Source organism: Pleurodeles waltl, chromosome 4_2, assembly GCF_031143425.1.
Source record: "Pleurodeles waltl isolate 20211129_DDA chromosome 4_2, aPleWal1.hap1.20221129, whole genome shotgun sequence".
NCBI classification, from domain to species: Eukaryota; Metazoa; Chordata; class Amphibia; order Caudata; family Salamandridae; genus Pleurodeles; species Pleurodeles waltl.
This window is the reverse complement of record NC_090443.1, coordinates 97,229,067-97,245,484: the sequence shown is the minus strand read 5'-3', so window position 1 is coordinate 97,245,484 and position 16,418 is coordinate 97,229,067. Positions and strand designations below refer to the sequence as shown.

The 16,418-nt window shown below is 46.8% G+C and overlaps 1 protein-coding gene across 5 annotated transcripts in view; it reads left to right on the top strand.

Moving 5' to 3' along the window:
- Positions 1–9,083, top strand: part of B4GALNT1 (beta-1,4-N-acetyl-galactosaminyltransferase 1) — a 556,280-nt gene extending 547,197 nt beyond the window's left edge. For all 5 annotated transcript variants that reach the window (XM_069230844.1, XM_069230843.1, XM_069230845.1 and 2 more), the window contains 2 exons: positions 2,237–2,474; positions 4,872–9,083. In XM_069230844.1, coding sequence (XP_069086945.1) covers positions 2,237–2,474; positions 4,872–5,080 — 447 coding nt within the window. In that variant the 3' untranslated portion in view covers positions 5,081–9,083. The remainder of the gene's footprint in view (positions 1–2,236; positions 2,475–4,871) is intronic.
- The last annotated feature ends 7,335 nt before the right edge of the window (positions 9,084–16,418 follow it).

The following is a 16,418-nucleotide window of genomic DNA, read 5'->3' as shown; positions in this document are numbered from 1 at the left end:
AACCAAATGGTTTCATTTTTTCTTTTGTAATGCAACTCGTTTTCTTTTAAGGAAAACGGGCTGCATTACAAAAAAAAAAAACTGCTTTATTGAAAAAGCAGTCACAGACATGGAGGTCTACTGTCTCCAGCAGGCCACCATCCCTTTGAGTGCAGGGAATCGCAGGGGGGTCGCAAATTGCGACCCACCTCATTAATATGAATGAAGTGGGTCTTTGCGACCCCCTTGGATTCGCAGAAGGTGTCTGAGACACCATTCTGCATATGATTTTGCGAATCGGAAAGTGCGAGTCACATCGACTCGCAATTTCCGATTCGCAAAATCGGATCTTGCTACATCTGGCCCTAGGCTTCTGGGAACCAGTAGTAACTGCCTCTGTCACAATCTGAACCTCGTAATACCTCTGCCCTGGGGTTCCTAAAAAAAAATCCAACACCTTGGTTAACTGATATTTGCCTATTGATTTTCTCTGTCACATTTTCGTGTGTAACTAATACTATAGGCAGTGGCATAACAATGGTGCAATTATCCATTTGCAAGAAAAATTGATCCATGTTCTTCCTGCCCGGTGAAGTTGTAAGAGACAGCCATAATGTAGGTGCAATACACCTCTCACACACTGCCACTCACATAGCTCATACCCTGTTTCTGGGTTTGAACGTCTGTGTTCGAAAGAAAGAAAAATGCCACTCCAGCCACTTCCCTCCCCTGCCTGGTAAGAATGCCCTCTACTCGCTGTCAGAGATAAGAATCACACGAAGGGCTGGACAACATGTAATTTCACCTGCAAACGTCACAAAGGTTGCAAAATTTTGACTTGTGGAGCAAACAAAGTATTGGGATAGAATTCTACCATTAAAGGTAAGTTTTTGCTCAGTTTTTGTTTCTGCAAAATCTGCACTTTGGGATATTTCTTGTTGCAATGTACACTTCCATACCTTCGAAAAGTTAGCGAATCTTGCAACGGTTTGAAAAAAATGTTTTAAAGTTTCAATGCTTTTGCGGTTTTGCACATCCTTAGCTTCTAGTTCATCACACAATCTGCATAACTGCAGTTCCCTTTTACTGCAGAAATGAAACCGCATTGTAAGTCCCTGTGGGTCATTTAGAGTCCCGGTTGTACTACTAATGCATAAGAATAAATTCATTAACTCGTTTTATTTTCGGTAAATGAAATGGCGAAGCAAACTAAATCCTCCTCTCCTTCTAAGCTACCATAAAACTGAAGCACCACTCATCACTTTCACGTGCTCAACTGTAGTAACCCTCCTTTATGGTAGGCAAACAAGATTCTAGCCATCGGAGCTGCAGACAGTCCAAAATGCAACGAGGGGGCAGCATAGGGGTGTGCTATAATGCGAAGTCCCTTCCTCCACTACCCTAGGGGTGTGCGATAATGCGAAGTCCCTTCCTCCACTACCCTAGGGGCGTGCGATAATGCGAAGTCCCTTCCTCCACTACCCTAGGGGCGTGCGATAATGCGAAGTCCCTTCCTCCACTACCCTAGGGGCGTGCGATAATGCGAAGTCCCTTCCTCCACTACCCTAGGGGCGTGCGATAATGCGAAGTCCCTTCCTCCACTACCCTAGGGGCGTGCGATAATGCGAAGTTCCTTCCTCCACTACCCTAGGGGCGTGCGATAATGCGAAGTTCCTTCCTCCACTACCCTAGGGGCGTGCGATAATGCGAAGTTCCTTCCTCCACTACCCTAGGGGTGTGCGATAATGCGAAGTTCCTTCCTCCACAGCCCTGTAAAGCTCTTTTTTTAAATTACACAATCTTGCTAAAAAGTTCAAAGTATGCTAAATGTTTTTAAAAACGAACAGTAGTTTTTTTCAAAGCATGTTAGATATAGAAAAATGCATGAAAACCCACAGCCAGGCGTTATCAGCTTATCGATTTGTATTTCATCCTATAGCTAACCGAGAAGAATTTCATTGACTAATTTTTTCAAGATAGATAATTGTTAATGCCATCCCTTATGTATCGCTCGTTTTACGAATTTATGAGTGTATTTATTCTTAGCATCCCTTTTGAAGGATGTTATTTCTTGATCTTAATTCCTTTTTTTCTTTTCCTTGATTGATGAGACAAAAAAACAATGCTTTGTATTTAAAAAATCACAGTGTCAAAGCTTGTCTTGTTTTGTGAGTGCGCGTGTGACTGTTTGAACCTGCAATGCCTTTGAGGGCTCCCTTACATTTTTTGCCTCTCGTTCTCCCCTTCTGTGCTGCAGGTTGGGGGCGCTGTACGAGAGATCACGGGCTACTCCACAACATATCGGCAACAGATCAGCATACAGCCTGGCGGTGAGCAGGGGGACTGCCTGCGCATTCGCCGTGGCTTCCACCACAAGATTGAGGGGTTTCCACACTGCGTGGTCACAGATGGTGTGGTGAACTTCTTCCTCGCCCGGACTGAGAAGGTACTGCAAGTTGGATTTGACCCTCGCCTTAGCCGTGTGGCACACTTAGGTAAGCACTGTCCAGGTATCCCATCCTGCCTTGTGTACATTTATTTTGTTTTGCTTTTATAGAGTCCTCTGAATGACCTTGTTGGTTTGGGAGCAAAAATATATAGCTCATATTTACTACAAACTTGAGTGCCACTTTGCTTCCCATTGATGATCATGGCCTTCATGGTTTACTTGGAGCCCCTGGGTACCCTGTTGGAGAAGCTGGTGTCTGCATATGTCAGTATGTGGATAATGCGCCACTATAAGTACAGACAGGTGCCATCATTGGTTAAAAGAGATTTCTTCAGAGCGTCACAGTGCAGACGGACAGCCATAGTTTGAAGTTTCACGATTCTTCTGATAAGTCCCTTGATTCTGCTTAGAGCTGAATAGCTCTCTGAAAACCCACATTAATCAGATGATAAAGGTGATTAATTGCCACCCCTTCTCACCCTTCACCAGCCCTACACATTTTCTACTTGTAAAAGCTTTCCTTTTACCTTCACTCCACACGGACATGCCATTCTTGCTAGTGTGCTTCAAATTCACCTCTTGCCTCTAAAGGCAGACGTTGCATGCCAGGATAGTTGTAGGTGCCATAAACGTTGGTCATATAACTTTAGTAATGAAGCATCTGCATCCAGGGGCATTAAGTGGACTTGTGCAGATCCAGTGGTGCAGTGGGGTTCAATCTACAAACAACCACGTGGCAGTCCTTTTACATCTACGAAATGGTTAATATAAATGAAATTTTAGGGGGCCCTCACAAAACTTTGAAAAGGTCAGTAAGATTTTGCATTGTGCCAGTATATTGATTGCCTTTCTCCTGCAGATAAATTTGCCTGGTTGAAAATGAGGCCATGCAAACTTAATATTTCTGATGGCATAGGCAGACTGAGAAGCAAGACTAACTTGGCCTCAAAGTATGGAAATCTCATTATTATCATATACACTTGCTTGTTGTTCTGGGGGAAATGCATACATGACTTGGAAAGTGGTTCCAGTGGCATTTACACACCGATTATCCTTTTGTGGGTCACTAAAAACAAGGAACAAGAGTTTTCCTTGGCATTAAATAAAATTTCCAGCCTTCGGTTTACTACCTTTAATTTTTATTTTTTATAACTTTTTCCAAAAGAAAATGTTCTTCAAGTGTTAGTATTATAAATGTACTGTGTGTAGCTTATTGGCAATTGTATTACTTTTAAAATAATAATTTAATTAATAATAACTTAAGTTTCTAAACACTCATTAGAGAAGTCTCCTAGAGGTGGCAGTACTGAAACAGAACATTGTATTATACCCACTAGGCCCAATTAAGGACGTGAGTAGACGTCACATAAATATTAGGGAGGAAGGAGTATTCTTCAACTTCCTATAGAGTCCGATGCAGCACATTCACCTATGCGTCTATGAGAACAATACTTCAGATGATGTTGATTGTGAGTAAATATGATGTTACTTCTGACTCCACGTTCCGAATTGGTGAGATTTGAATCTACATAACCTGATTTTGTTATAAGACTGAAATCTGTCAGTGTAGGTTGTTGCATGCTTTGTCCTGAAGAGGGCCTAATATCATACATACAATACCAGCTGAACACTGGAGAAACTTGATGATCTATCTAAAATCACCTAGTGTTACCCACATTTTGATCTGTACATGGTACATTTTATATTACACAACTTTACACTTTGAGAAAAATAGACTATTTTAGTTCATGGACACCTGGCACATCACAGGTACACTATTTCTCACCTTGGTTAGAAATAGTGCCAACATATTTTATTGCTTGCTTTCCCTTTCTTTCCTAATGCATTTGGTACCTTTGCAATTATTACTCTAACCCAAAAATAAATACATTTGTGTATAAGAAATTAACGGGTCCCAATTAAGAATACTACTAGGACTAAATTCCCCTCAAATCAAGGAAGAATTTACTCTTGAAGTTTGTTGATACAAAATAGTATGTTCCCTTTCCTATGGAAATTGTGATTTTTCTCTTTCTTATTCATACAAGGGAAGTTCTACCATACATTGTGTGCCAGCCAGTGCCAGGTGGACTCTGTTTATGCCCAAGACAACAGAATCCATCACAGAGGCACAGGGTCCCAGCCTTGGATACTACCTAAGGCCATTCTAAATAAGTTGTTAGAGGGGCTCATTAAATATTTGCACTCTGCATACATAGAGTGGCTCAGTCAGTCAGAATGTAGACATTATTATTCTTTCCCTGCAAGCTAGTTTTAACGGCAGAGGCATGAAGAAAACAGAGGCACTGTGCTTGGTTATCTACCTTTATTGAACGAAATTATGATGGCAGGTAATAGTAGACTTAGTGCGCATGTGTCTAGGGGTAACAGCTGTTTTTTACCTTGTTCCTCTTTTTATATTATTTTCTGTTTCTGTTTCAAGAGTTTTTCATCGACGGCCTGGGCCTCTTGCACGTGGGCTCCTGTGATGACGTCATCGTGGACCACGCATCCAAGATCAAGCTGCCATGGAAGACTGATGAGAAAGGCAAAGAATACAGCAAGTTCCGTTACCCGAAGGATAACACTGTCACCCTGAGGCATGGGCTTTTTTACTTTAAGAACCGTTTCCAGTGCATGACAGGGAATTAGAGACTCCGGCTGCCAAAATTAAGAAACCGAAGCGTACGGTGAAGGAAAAATATCGTTTTGCACTTTTTATTTATATGGACCTTTTATGGAAAAATTAAGTGAGGATGGACCTTTTTTATAGGCAACAGCACATTCAAAGAATTAACTGTCTTCTGTTTTTTTAAAGAATTTTTTTTGATCTTCCTTGTTCATTTAAAAAACGCAATTGGTTGCGCCGCACCACTGTTTACTCGCGCATTTGCGCGAAGGAGCTGGTGCCTTGGTGGTCTCAGGGAAGAAACCATTTTACACTCCGAAAGGCTTTGGAGTTCCTTAGCGACGGAACCAGAGCAAAAAGATGGCCGAATCTTTGGAGTAACTATTTGATTCAGACGATGGAGATTGGGTGCAATTTGCACTGAGGGTGCACTCCCGCGGATTGTCCATGCATGTGCTTGCCTAAAAATATAGCTATGTCGGCATGGGTGAAAACAAAAGGGAATCCCCAATAATGTGTCTTTTTGTAATGCGCAGCTTCCGTTTGGCACCTGCATACCTCTGTCAGGATAAACTGTGAATTGTTTGGCATGCGGCAGCTCGCAAAGTGTACGTGGATTCGGTGTCCAAATAGCTGTCAAGAGCCATGAAAAAGTACACACATTCGCAAATCTTTGTGGAAATTGGCTAATTCTCCACTACCTTGTGTAATGCACAGCCCTCGAACTAAACGTCTACTCAGCATGTATGGAGTTACAAAGCGAGAGGTCATCTCACCTCAAAAAGTCAAAATATCGAAGACCAACGGGATGCGCTTTGAGTTTCTCCACTGGGACATTGTGCAATCCGAAAACCATGCAGTGCACTGAAGTGTAGGACACTGGGGTGCACAGTAGAGTAGGCACTGAAGTGCACAGTAGAGTGACAAAGTGATTAGTTCAGGATTTATGAAGTTAAAAGTGTCAACACAATGTCCATTAGCACTAGTTGGGGCACATGTGTCAAAAGTAGGATCAAGTGGGCTTGGAGATGCACCAGATTTTCATGATCACCTCTTTTTAAGCACATAATTCCTATTTACATTCTTTCTATTTAAATGTATCCTTTGTGGATATCATACACACACGTGTGCATCTCAGAATCAGTTGCAAATTGTTCTTTTTTGGGAAGGAAGTACAGGTGACTTGATTTGTGTGTTTTTAACTTTCAATTATTTCACCGTTTATTAGAGCACACTTGAGCACAGCATTTGCACTGGCAATTATATTAGCAATTTTGTATTTTTGTGTGATTTTTCAACACATACAACTGTCCTGTTTACACAATCATAAAATCAATACATAAAAGGGTATTTAGAGTTCGACAGATGCTGAGCATCTGCCAAAAATGCCATTTTCTGTTGACCCAAGCACCAGGTTGAGACCTTGCAGGCTCCACGCTGGAATCCTTTGACCAAGGGCCCCTCCAACATACAGCCCCGGGTCAATTTCCACCAGAAAGTTGGTGTTATTGAGGGTGGTCATTTCTATGTTATTTTTTCTACAGTAAGGGATTGGTGGTTCCAAAGAGGAGACAACAGAAATGACCTGCAGGCGTCTGAACGTTGAAAGAAAGCTTCCAGCATTTCAGAATTATAAAAGACGGTATGTTAAACTACTGTTGAATGTATGTGTTAAACAGATAACTTAATATAACTCACATTTCATTATATGCAACACACAGAGGTTCAGATCTACAAGAAAGTGACGCATCAGTCCTGGTTCGGCACTTTTCTTACGCCGCCCTTAGTCCCCCTAACATCACCATGGTATTGCTCCATTTATAGTACAGCAGACCATGGCGCACGTAAGCACAATAGCATCAGAATTTATGACGCTGTTGTGGTGCATTGCAGGATTAGCTCCTTTAATTACGGCGCTATTTCATCAAAGCACTAGGAAAGCCCACAGGTTGTTAAGGGCCCGTTACTTTAACGCCTGCAATGTGCAGGGATTAAAAATCACAGAAAAAATGACGCAGTAATTTTTTTTAGATTTAACTGTGCCATTTTTGCGACCTCTCTGCGGGGGAACATCCCCTGTTGCATACATTATGCCTGGCTCAGGCATAGTGTGACACAAGAGGTTACAAGGTGGCGCAATGCTAGCATTGCACCGCTTTGTAAATATGGCGTGTCAGAAATGCCTTCCTAACCACACATTAGCGTAAAAAAATGACACTAATGTGGCGCAAGGCCCTTGAAAATCTGTCTCTAAGTGTTTAAAAACAACTGTGGATGGACACTAGGCCTCAAGTGTGTTCACAAGTATTGTGGACCATTGAACAAACAACAATAACAACATATTTGATGGTAACACAGCTCCCCCAAACTCAGTAGGGTATGGTAAATACAAACTGGGTCATAGTGAATTAGTGGAGGCCTAGTGTCAGTACATAATTGCCCTATAAAAACTATGTATAATGTAAATTGCGATTGGTGATATATTTTACTGTATCTTCAAAATTTGGAGAAAACGAAATCATGTAGGTGGCGGGCACAAACTATTTACTGATTTTATGCTTGGGTACACAGCATATGTCTACGTGTTAAAGAAAACATATATAGACTTTGAAACTAAAATTGCCCCATGTTACCAGGAGAGATAAGGAGGAGTCCCTAGAGTGCTAATATCAAATGGTGAATTAATAGAAAGTAGTAGAATGTTCAGTTGTCAAATCAAGTGCCTTGCGTTTGAGACCTCAAAAAGAAGGAACAATTTGTGGCAGATTTTGTGGGCCTTCTTTTACATGTAGAATGTCCTAAAATTCTGGCATGGCCCTGGCCTCTTTCTTCTCACTATCACGGCCCATAACGGTGATTTCACTGAGGTTTTCAGGAAGTAACAAAACCTTGTTTGTGCAAATATGCCTATATACCTGCAAGCGCTGTTTGTTTAAAATAATATATGTATGTGAGTTTTACAGGTCTTATAAAACTGAGAAAACAACTTGACATTTGTGCACAGGACACATTTTTCCTAACCTCCTCCAGAACCTTCTTAATAAATCTGATAATTGTACAGCATGTTTTTAAAGTCTTTCTTTGCAGCATTGCTGTTCAGGCTGTTCAGAGCACCTTCCCACTGATGAACGCTCAATAGCCTTTGGAGCATCCATCTGTGTTATAACCAGCAAGACTGATGAGCGTGGCAAACGTGCTTGCGGGGCGGACTCAGCCTCTGATTCTCTCACGCTCATCACCATTAAGTTGGATAATATTAATTAACTGACTACTCAATTTGAGGTGGGCGCTGTCGGAATAGCCAAGTTCTGTTCATTATAATTAACAAATGAGCCAAAGGTCAACTGCTCATTTTGAACAGTACAAAAGTTACCTCAGTATGGGCAGTATCAACTGTACCACAGCTTGCTTAGTGCTGTGGAATAAATGTTCTGTTAAAATGACTCCCTGTCTCAACATCTTATCTGTTTTTATTATTAAGTTGACAGAGGGGTGTGACATTTACAAGGTATTTCAGGATGGTTGAGGGGATGAAAGAAGCACTCCCAAACACCAACAGACAACCCTAAAGACGAGAAACCAACTTACATTTGACTTTTACTTATTTGTATAAGACCAAGATGAGGTTTTGAGTCACTTTGCTAGACTAGATCCCTTAAAGGGAGCCAAGTTAGTGTCCCCGAGGGGGAACGTTTGACAATGCCATTCTAAGTTTACACAGCTCTTTCTCTGCACAAGCTCCTGTTCTGCTACAGGATTGTGTTTCATTGTGATTGTATTTTCGCTTATTAAATGCTCTTCAACCATCGTCTTTGTAGAGGTATTGCCCATTGTACCCCACAATCTAATTCTCAGTCAGCCGTTGCCTTGAGTGCACCCTCTGAGCAAATTTTCTTTCCTTTCTTTCTTCCGGTACATCTCTTGTGCCATATTGAATTTAGTAACTTTTTCATGGTTTCCAATCTTTCTGGCAGCCTCAATGCTTTGTGTCCTCTGTCTCAAAATAAAAAACAAACTTTTAAATAACTATTAGCTGCTTTTTTGTATTCTTTCATTTAAACAGGGAAGAAAAGATGTACACGTGTATTTCATTTGCCGAGTCTTTTACGCTAGGAGGTGGGGTTCCGCCATAATGTGGTGGGGGATCGGCCACTTGATGTCTGGGGTGTATGAGAGCCATCTTTAAGTCTGGGTGTGTGAGTGATGGATATGGGAGTGCATGCCAAGTACCTATAGAGTTAGTTGGCACCTGGTAAACGTGGACAGGTCAACCTGGTCACAAACCTAGCACAAGCTAGCTACACCAGCCAAGCTTTGATCTGTACTTCAATGTGCTGTTTTATCTTATATGTTAATATAATTTATAAACGCTCGTTCACTAAAAGGGTCTCCCAGTGCTAAAAAGTAAAGGCAGAGTCAGAAACTAAAGGTTAGCTACTGTAAAATTCCCAAAAGTTTAACAGAAGCACAGAGGTTTCACAGTATTTTTGATATAGGAGGGTTTAGAGCACCTCTGGCGTTTCATTGGAACATTATACCACAACCTTTGAGCACAAATAAAGTAAAAACGGCGCCCTCTACGGGCTTTTCAATATCATGGGATTTGGAAGAGCTGGAGCTTTGTGAATTGCTCGTTTCTGCAATGAAGTTGTCTCATAAGACATTTAGGCGGTCATTACAACATTGGCAGTAAAAGCCGCATACTGCCGTGCAGAAGACCGCCAACACACCGCCGCGGAATTCCGCCACAGCTATTATGACCCACATTTCGGAATCCGTCAAAATTCAGACACCCACACAAGTCCGCCACACCAAATGTCAGTGATAAACTGGCGAAAACAAAACCTCCACTGTCACGCCAACATAAATACGCCCACACTATCACGACCCACGAATCCACGCGGCGGTCTTTCAACTGTGGTATTCCATTGGCGGTACACACCGTCGCGCTCAAAATACACACACTCTTACAAAACACTACTGCATTGGACAATTTGAAATACACACACCTGATACACATACACACACCACTCCCACACACCCAATACAATATAAAACACACACCCACATCACCCACAAACCCCTACGACCACAATTACAGAGAGAAGGCCAGAGAGAGAGCACCAGCAAAAACAACAGCATCCACAGGAACACAACACCATCACCAACAGAACTTCCACGCACCTCACACAACACACCACTACATATCAGCACACATATCACCACACACTCCACCCCACACATCACCTACACCACCCCATGGCACAGCAAAGACTCCCCAGGTTCTCGGAGGAGGAGCTCAGGGTCATGGTGGAGGAAATTGTCCGGGTAGAGCCACAGCTATTCGGAGTTCAGGTGCAGCACACCTCCATTGCAAGGAAGATGACGCTATGGCGAAGAATAGTGGACAGGGTCAACGCAGTGGGACAGCACCCAAGAAATAGGGAGGACATCAGGAATAGGTGGAACGACCTACGGGGGAAGGTGCGTTCCATGGTCTCAAGACACCACCTGGCGGTTCAACGGACTGGCGGCGGACCCCCACCTCCTCCCCCACAACTAACAACATGGGAGGAGCAGGTCTTGGAGATTCTGCATCCTGAGGGCCTCGCAGGAGTAGGTGGAGAAATGGACTCCGGTAAGTCAAATCTTAACTATTACAACCCTCACCCTACCTGCATGCTATCACATACCTCCACCCTCACCGTCACCCCCAGCACCCTAACTCCTCACATATGTCCCAATATCACAAACCACACATCCCAACACCAAGCCCTGCATGCGACAACAAAGCATGGACACCCATCACCAAAGCATGGCCACTGCACGTACCCATACAACCCCCTAAACCATCCTCACACAAGGTCTCACACAGGAATGCAAGCACTGGGGTACATGGTCACCCACCCATTGCACACCATGACACACACAGATGTAATAACCATCCTTTTATACCCCTGCAGGACCCCTACCCAACGTCACCGGACAGGAGGTCCACACATGTCCACACCACCAACAGAAGAGGCCCACAGTTATGACAGCACCTCTGTCCAACTGGATCTAGATGACCAGCCCGGCCCATTGGGGACCTCGGAACAGTCGGTTCCCATCACCCAGTCACAGGCCACTACAGACCTTCCACCCTCTGGAAACACCAGCACAGCACCCTATCCAGCGTGCCCATACCTCCGTCCCCAGGACACGTCAATCAGCTGTGTGTCCACCACTACAGGGAACCCAGGATAACCCACCACCCCAACAACAACAGGGACCTGGGGGCAGTGGTAGTGGGCACACGGTCCAGGGGACGGAGGCCCAGCAACACAGGGGAACTGTGAGGGCTGATGTGCGACAGGGGACGGACAGGCCAAGGGAACCCACTCTCCACGAGGCCCTCTCCTCCATAATGGGAGCCTACCACCACTCCCAGGAGACGATGGCAACAGAACTGGCTAAGTTTCAGGAGACCCAGCGCCTGCAGGAGGAACAGTATATGTGCTTCAGGGAGGAACTCAGAAACATCAGATCCACCCTGGGCACCATTGTAGGGGTGCTGAAGGAAATTGTGAACACCAGGAGGGACAATGTGGCACTACAAGAGGCCCCTGACACTAGCATGGATGATGAACTGGCCACCACCTCCGCCGGCGCTAGTGGACAGGAGGCACCGCCACAGGACCACCACACCAGCACCCCACCCCCTGCAGAGGGAGAACCACACTGAAAACGGTCCCTGAGATCCAGGACAGAGCACAATGCCAAGACCCCCGCCAAGAAATGAGACCACCCTGATTGTCATCCTATTGTCCCACTTTGTCACCCTGTCCATACTGAAACTGCCCCAGCTCCACTTCCAATGCCCATATGGGCAATGCACCTGTGAGACTAATAGACTGGACTCTGCCATGGACATTCCTCCACCATCACCCCTCACCATTTCACTACCCCCTCCAATATTGAGCACTTAAATAAACACACTTAAAGCACAAAACAATTTGGAGTCTGTCTGTGATTTCGAAATAGTGTATTAGCAATTACAGTGACAAAATGCTCTTTCAAGTTGAATGTCAACATACCTATGTCACACAGCTCTAGTCCATGAGGAATCTAAGCAGATGTCACACAGTGGGATCCACATCTGTGAAATCATAAGGGAAAGTGACAACTCAGTGACCATACACTGGGTGAAAACGACAGACAGTAGAGAGGTAGTAGTGTTAAAGTACATGTAGTAGGCAGCTCTGTATTCTTACCTGTGTCTCACTGGAAATATTGCTGGATCACTGGGTCCCTGTTGTGCATGTCTTCTTCCCCTGCTTCCTCGTCTTCACTGTCCACTGGCTCCACAGCTGCAACAACACCGCCATCTGGACCATCCTCCTGCAGAAAAGGCACCTGTCGTCGCAAAGCCAAGTTATGAAGCATACAGCAGGCCACAATCATCTGGCACACCTTTGGTGAATAGAATAGGGATCCACCTGTCATATGGAGGCACCTGAACCTGGCCTACAGGAGGCCGAAGGTCCGCTCAATCACCCTCCTAGTTCGCCCATGGGCCTCATTGTAGCGTTCCTCTGCCTTTGTCCTGGGATTCCTCACTGGGGTCAGTAGCCATGACAGGTTGGGGTAACCAGAGTCACCTGCATGGTGAGGGACAACTGTTAGACACGCACTAACCTGGAGGGATATCCCCAGACCCAGACAACCATTCCCACTGACTTGCTTCCAGGTGCTCACCTAATAGCCACACACGGTGCCTCTGGAATTGACCCATCACATAAGGGATGCTGCTATTCCGCAGGATTTTGGCGTCATGCACTGAGCCAGGGAACTTGGCATTCACATGGGAGATGTACTGGTCTGCCAAACATACCATCTGTACATTCATAGAATGATAACTCTTCTGGTTTCTGTACACTTGTTCACTCCTGTGGGGGGGGTGAACAAAGCCACATGTGTCCCATCAATGGCACCTATGATGTTGGGGATGTGTCCCAGGGCATAAAAATCACCTTTCGCTGTAGGCAAATCCTCCACCTGAGGGAAAACAATGTAGCTCCGCATGTGTTTCAGCAGGGCAGACAACACTCGGGACAATATGTTGTAAAACATAGGCTGGGACATCCCTGATGCCATGGCCACTGTTGTCTGAAAGGAACCACTTGCAAGGAAATGGAGCACTGACAGCACCTGCACTTGAGGGGGGATTCCTGTGGGATGGCGGATTGCTGACATCAGGTCTGGCTTCAACTGGGTACACAGTTACTAGATTGTGGCATGGTCAAGCCTGTAGGAGATAATCAAATGTCGCTCCTCCATTGTCGACAGGTCCACCAACGGTCGGTACACCAGAGGATGCCGCCATCTCCTCACATGTCCCAGCGGACGGTGCCTATGAAGGACAACAGCGATCACAGAGTCAAACAACTCAGAGGTGTGTACCCACAGTTTACACAGAACACCTATCATACACAAAAGTTGGCCTGTATGTGTGTTGAGTCTAGGCCTAGGTATGAGTGACGCAGTTAGAAATGAAGCCATGTGGGCCCCTGAAATGGCGGCTTCCTGACCTGTAAAGTGGGTCAATGGGATGTGAGGTAACTGCGCTGGCGTTGTACACCGTCGCGATAGGCGGTCGAAGACAGCGGCGCAATGCTGCATTGGTTAACATTGGACCCTATGGTTCCCAGGAGCCAATGGCGATGTACACCGGCGGTGACGGTACACACCGCTGCGGACGTGACTGCCATTTTCTATCACTTCAATCACTCGATACCTGATCTTCGACAGGAGAGGACCTACACTGCAAGTGCTGCGGTGACCTCGGTCTGGAAGAGAAAATGGCTTGAGTGTCTGTGGAAATGGCCCCTGCCTTCACATCGGAGGAGTTGGAGAAACTCGTGGATGGGGTCCTCCCGCAGTACACGCTACTCTACAGTCCTCCAGACAAACAGGTAAGTACACTGGGAGCATGCTGTATGGGCTATGCCTGTGTGGAGAGGGCTGGATGTAAGAAGGAAGGGGGGAGAGTGCTGCATGCATGAAAGATGGTGAATGCATGTGCCACATGGCAAGGGTAGGGATGGGGACCAATCACTTCAACGGTGCAGTTGGTAATAACTTCTCTTTTTCCCCTGTACATTTCATGTAGGTCAGCGCCCACCAGAAGAAAGATATTTGGCGTGCCATCGCCAAGGACGTCCGGACCCCGGGGGTCTACCACTGACGGAGCACCTACTGCCGGAAAAGACGGGAGGACATTCGCTGCTGGAGCAAGAATACGGCGGAGGCTCAGCTGGGGATGGCCATCCAAAGTGTGAGGGGTGCCCGTCGCACCATTACCCCCCTGATGTTCAGGATTCTGGCGGTGGCCTACCCGGAGTTGGATGGGCGCTTGAGGGCATCACAGCAGACACAAGGGGATGAGTACACTCTCATTCTGCTGACTTTGCGCGCAGCGGAGGTGTCTGGGTGAGGGAGGAGGGCTGTGGGTTTCCCTAGGCCAGGGCGAGTTCCGTAGGCAAGGCCCCTCCGTATGTCAGGCCATGTGGCACCCCAGTCCACCTCTGTAGAGTGCCAAGTACAGGTAGTCATGCCCCTGTGTCATCTATGTGTGCAGAGGTCGTCCATAGCTTTGTAGGCCATTTCCCAGAAAGTGAACAGTGGAGCCCAAGAGCGCGGCGTAGTGCAGGGGGCTTCTGTGTCTGTCGTGTCCGCCAACAGTAGCGGTAATGCATGCACTCAACATGTCTTTCTTCTGTCTCCCCACCCCTTTTTGTGGTCTCCCTGTTCTTGTGTGCATTAGCATCATCAGGCAGAGGAGCAGTGGCAACAGAGCACGAGGGAGCTGCATCCCACATGGCCCTGGGGGGCCACACTACGGAGTCTGAATTCACCAGTGGGACAGAGGGCGAGGGGAGCTCCACGGTGGGGACAGGAGCTGACACCAGTGACACGGACTCGTCCTCTGATGGGAGCTCCCTTGTGGTGGCGGCAACATCTGTGCCCCCCTCATCTACAGGTACAGCCGCCACCCCCCTACCAGCACCACCCTCCCAGCAGCCCCTCAGCCTTTGCCCTGTGCCCATCAGGCCCTGCCCCAGTCACCCCTGCTGCCCTCAGTGAGGAGGCCATTGACCTCCTCAGGTCCCTCACTGTTGGGCAGTCTACCATTTTGAATGCCATCCAGGGTGTAGAGAGACAGTTGCAACAAACCAATGCATTCCTGGAGGGCATTCATTCTGGTCAGGCGGCCCTTCACCGATCTTTTCAGACTCTGGCCTCAGCACTGATGGCAGCCATTATCCCGGTCTCTAGCCTCCCCCCTCCCCCTCCAACTTCCTTAACCCCGACCCAATCCCCTGTACCTCAGCCTATCCCAAGCACACCTACAGACCAACATGCACACGTCAACACACAAGGGAAGCTCAGGCAAACATAAGCACCACACATCACACAGGCACTCACGCAAGCATCACACACATGCAGACACACCAACATCCACTGCCTCCACTGTGTCCCCCTCCTCCTTGTCTCCCTCCTCCCTCCCAGTCTCGTCTACACTCACACCTGCATGCAGGAGGCCACCGCTAGCACCAGCCCAGCTGCCCAGGAGGCCACCGCCAGCACCAGCCCAGCTGCCCAAGAAACCACCGCCAGCACAAGCCCAGCTGGGCCATGAAGGACCGCCAGCAAAAGGCCCGTTGGGCCATGAAGGACTGCCAGCGCCAACGCCAGCCCCACTGGGCCATGAAGGACTGCCAGCAGCTGAGACCCTGCAATGGAGACCGCCATCTGAGGCACCGCTGAACAGGGCACCGCCATCTGAAGCACTGCTATCCCATGAGCGGCAGGGGCACTGACACAGCTGAGTCCGTCACGGGGTGAATGATGCACTCTGGGCACCATGCCCCCTCCAGAACCAGTGGAGACTGCCATCCACTACCTCTGTCCTTAACAGGATGAAGCACTCTGGGCACAAAGCCCCCTCCAGAACCAGTGGAGAAAGGCATCCACTACCTCGGTCCTTAACAGGATGAAGCACTCTGGGCACCATGCTCTCTCCAGAACCAGTGGAGACTGCCATCCACTACCTCTGTCCTTAGCAGGATGAAGCACTCTGGGCACCATGCCCCCTCCAGAACCAGTGGAGAGATCCATCCACTATCTCTGTCCTTAACAGGATGAAGCACTCTGGACACCATGCCCCCTCCCGAACCAGTGAAGACTGTCATCCACTTGTGAGACTGTGCCTTTGCACTCCCCAGGATTGAACAGTGGGCAACCCACCCACTGTAGAAACTTGAGAGACTGTGGCTTTGCACTCCCCAGGATTGAACAGTGGGCAACCCACCCACTCTA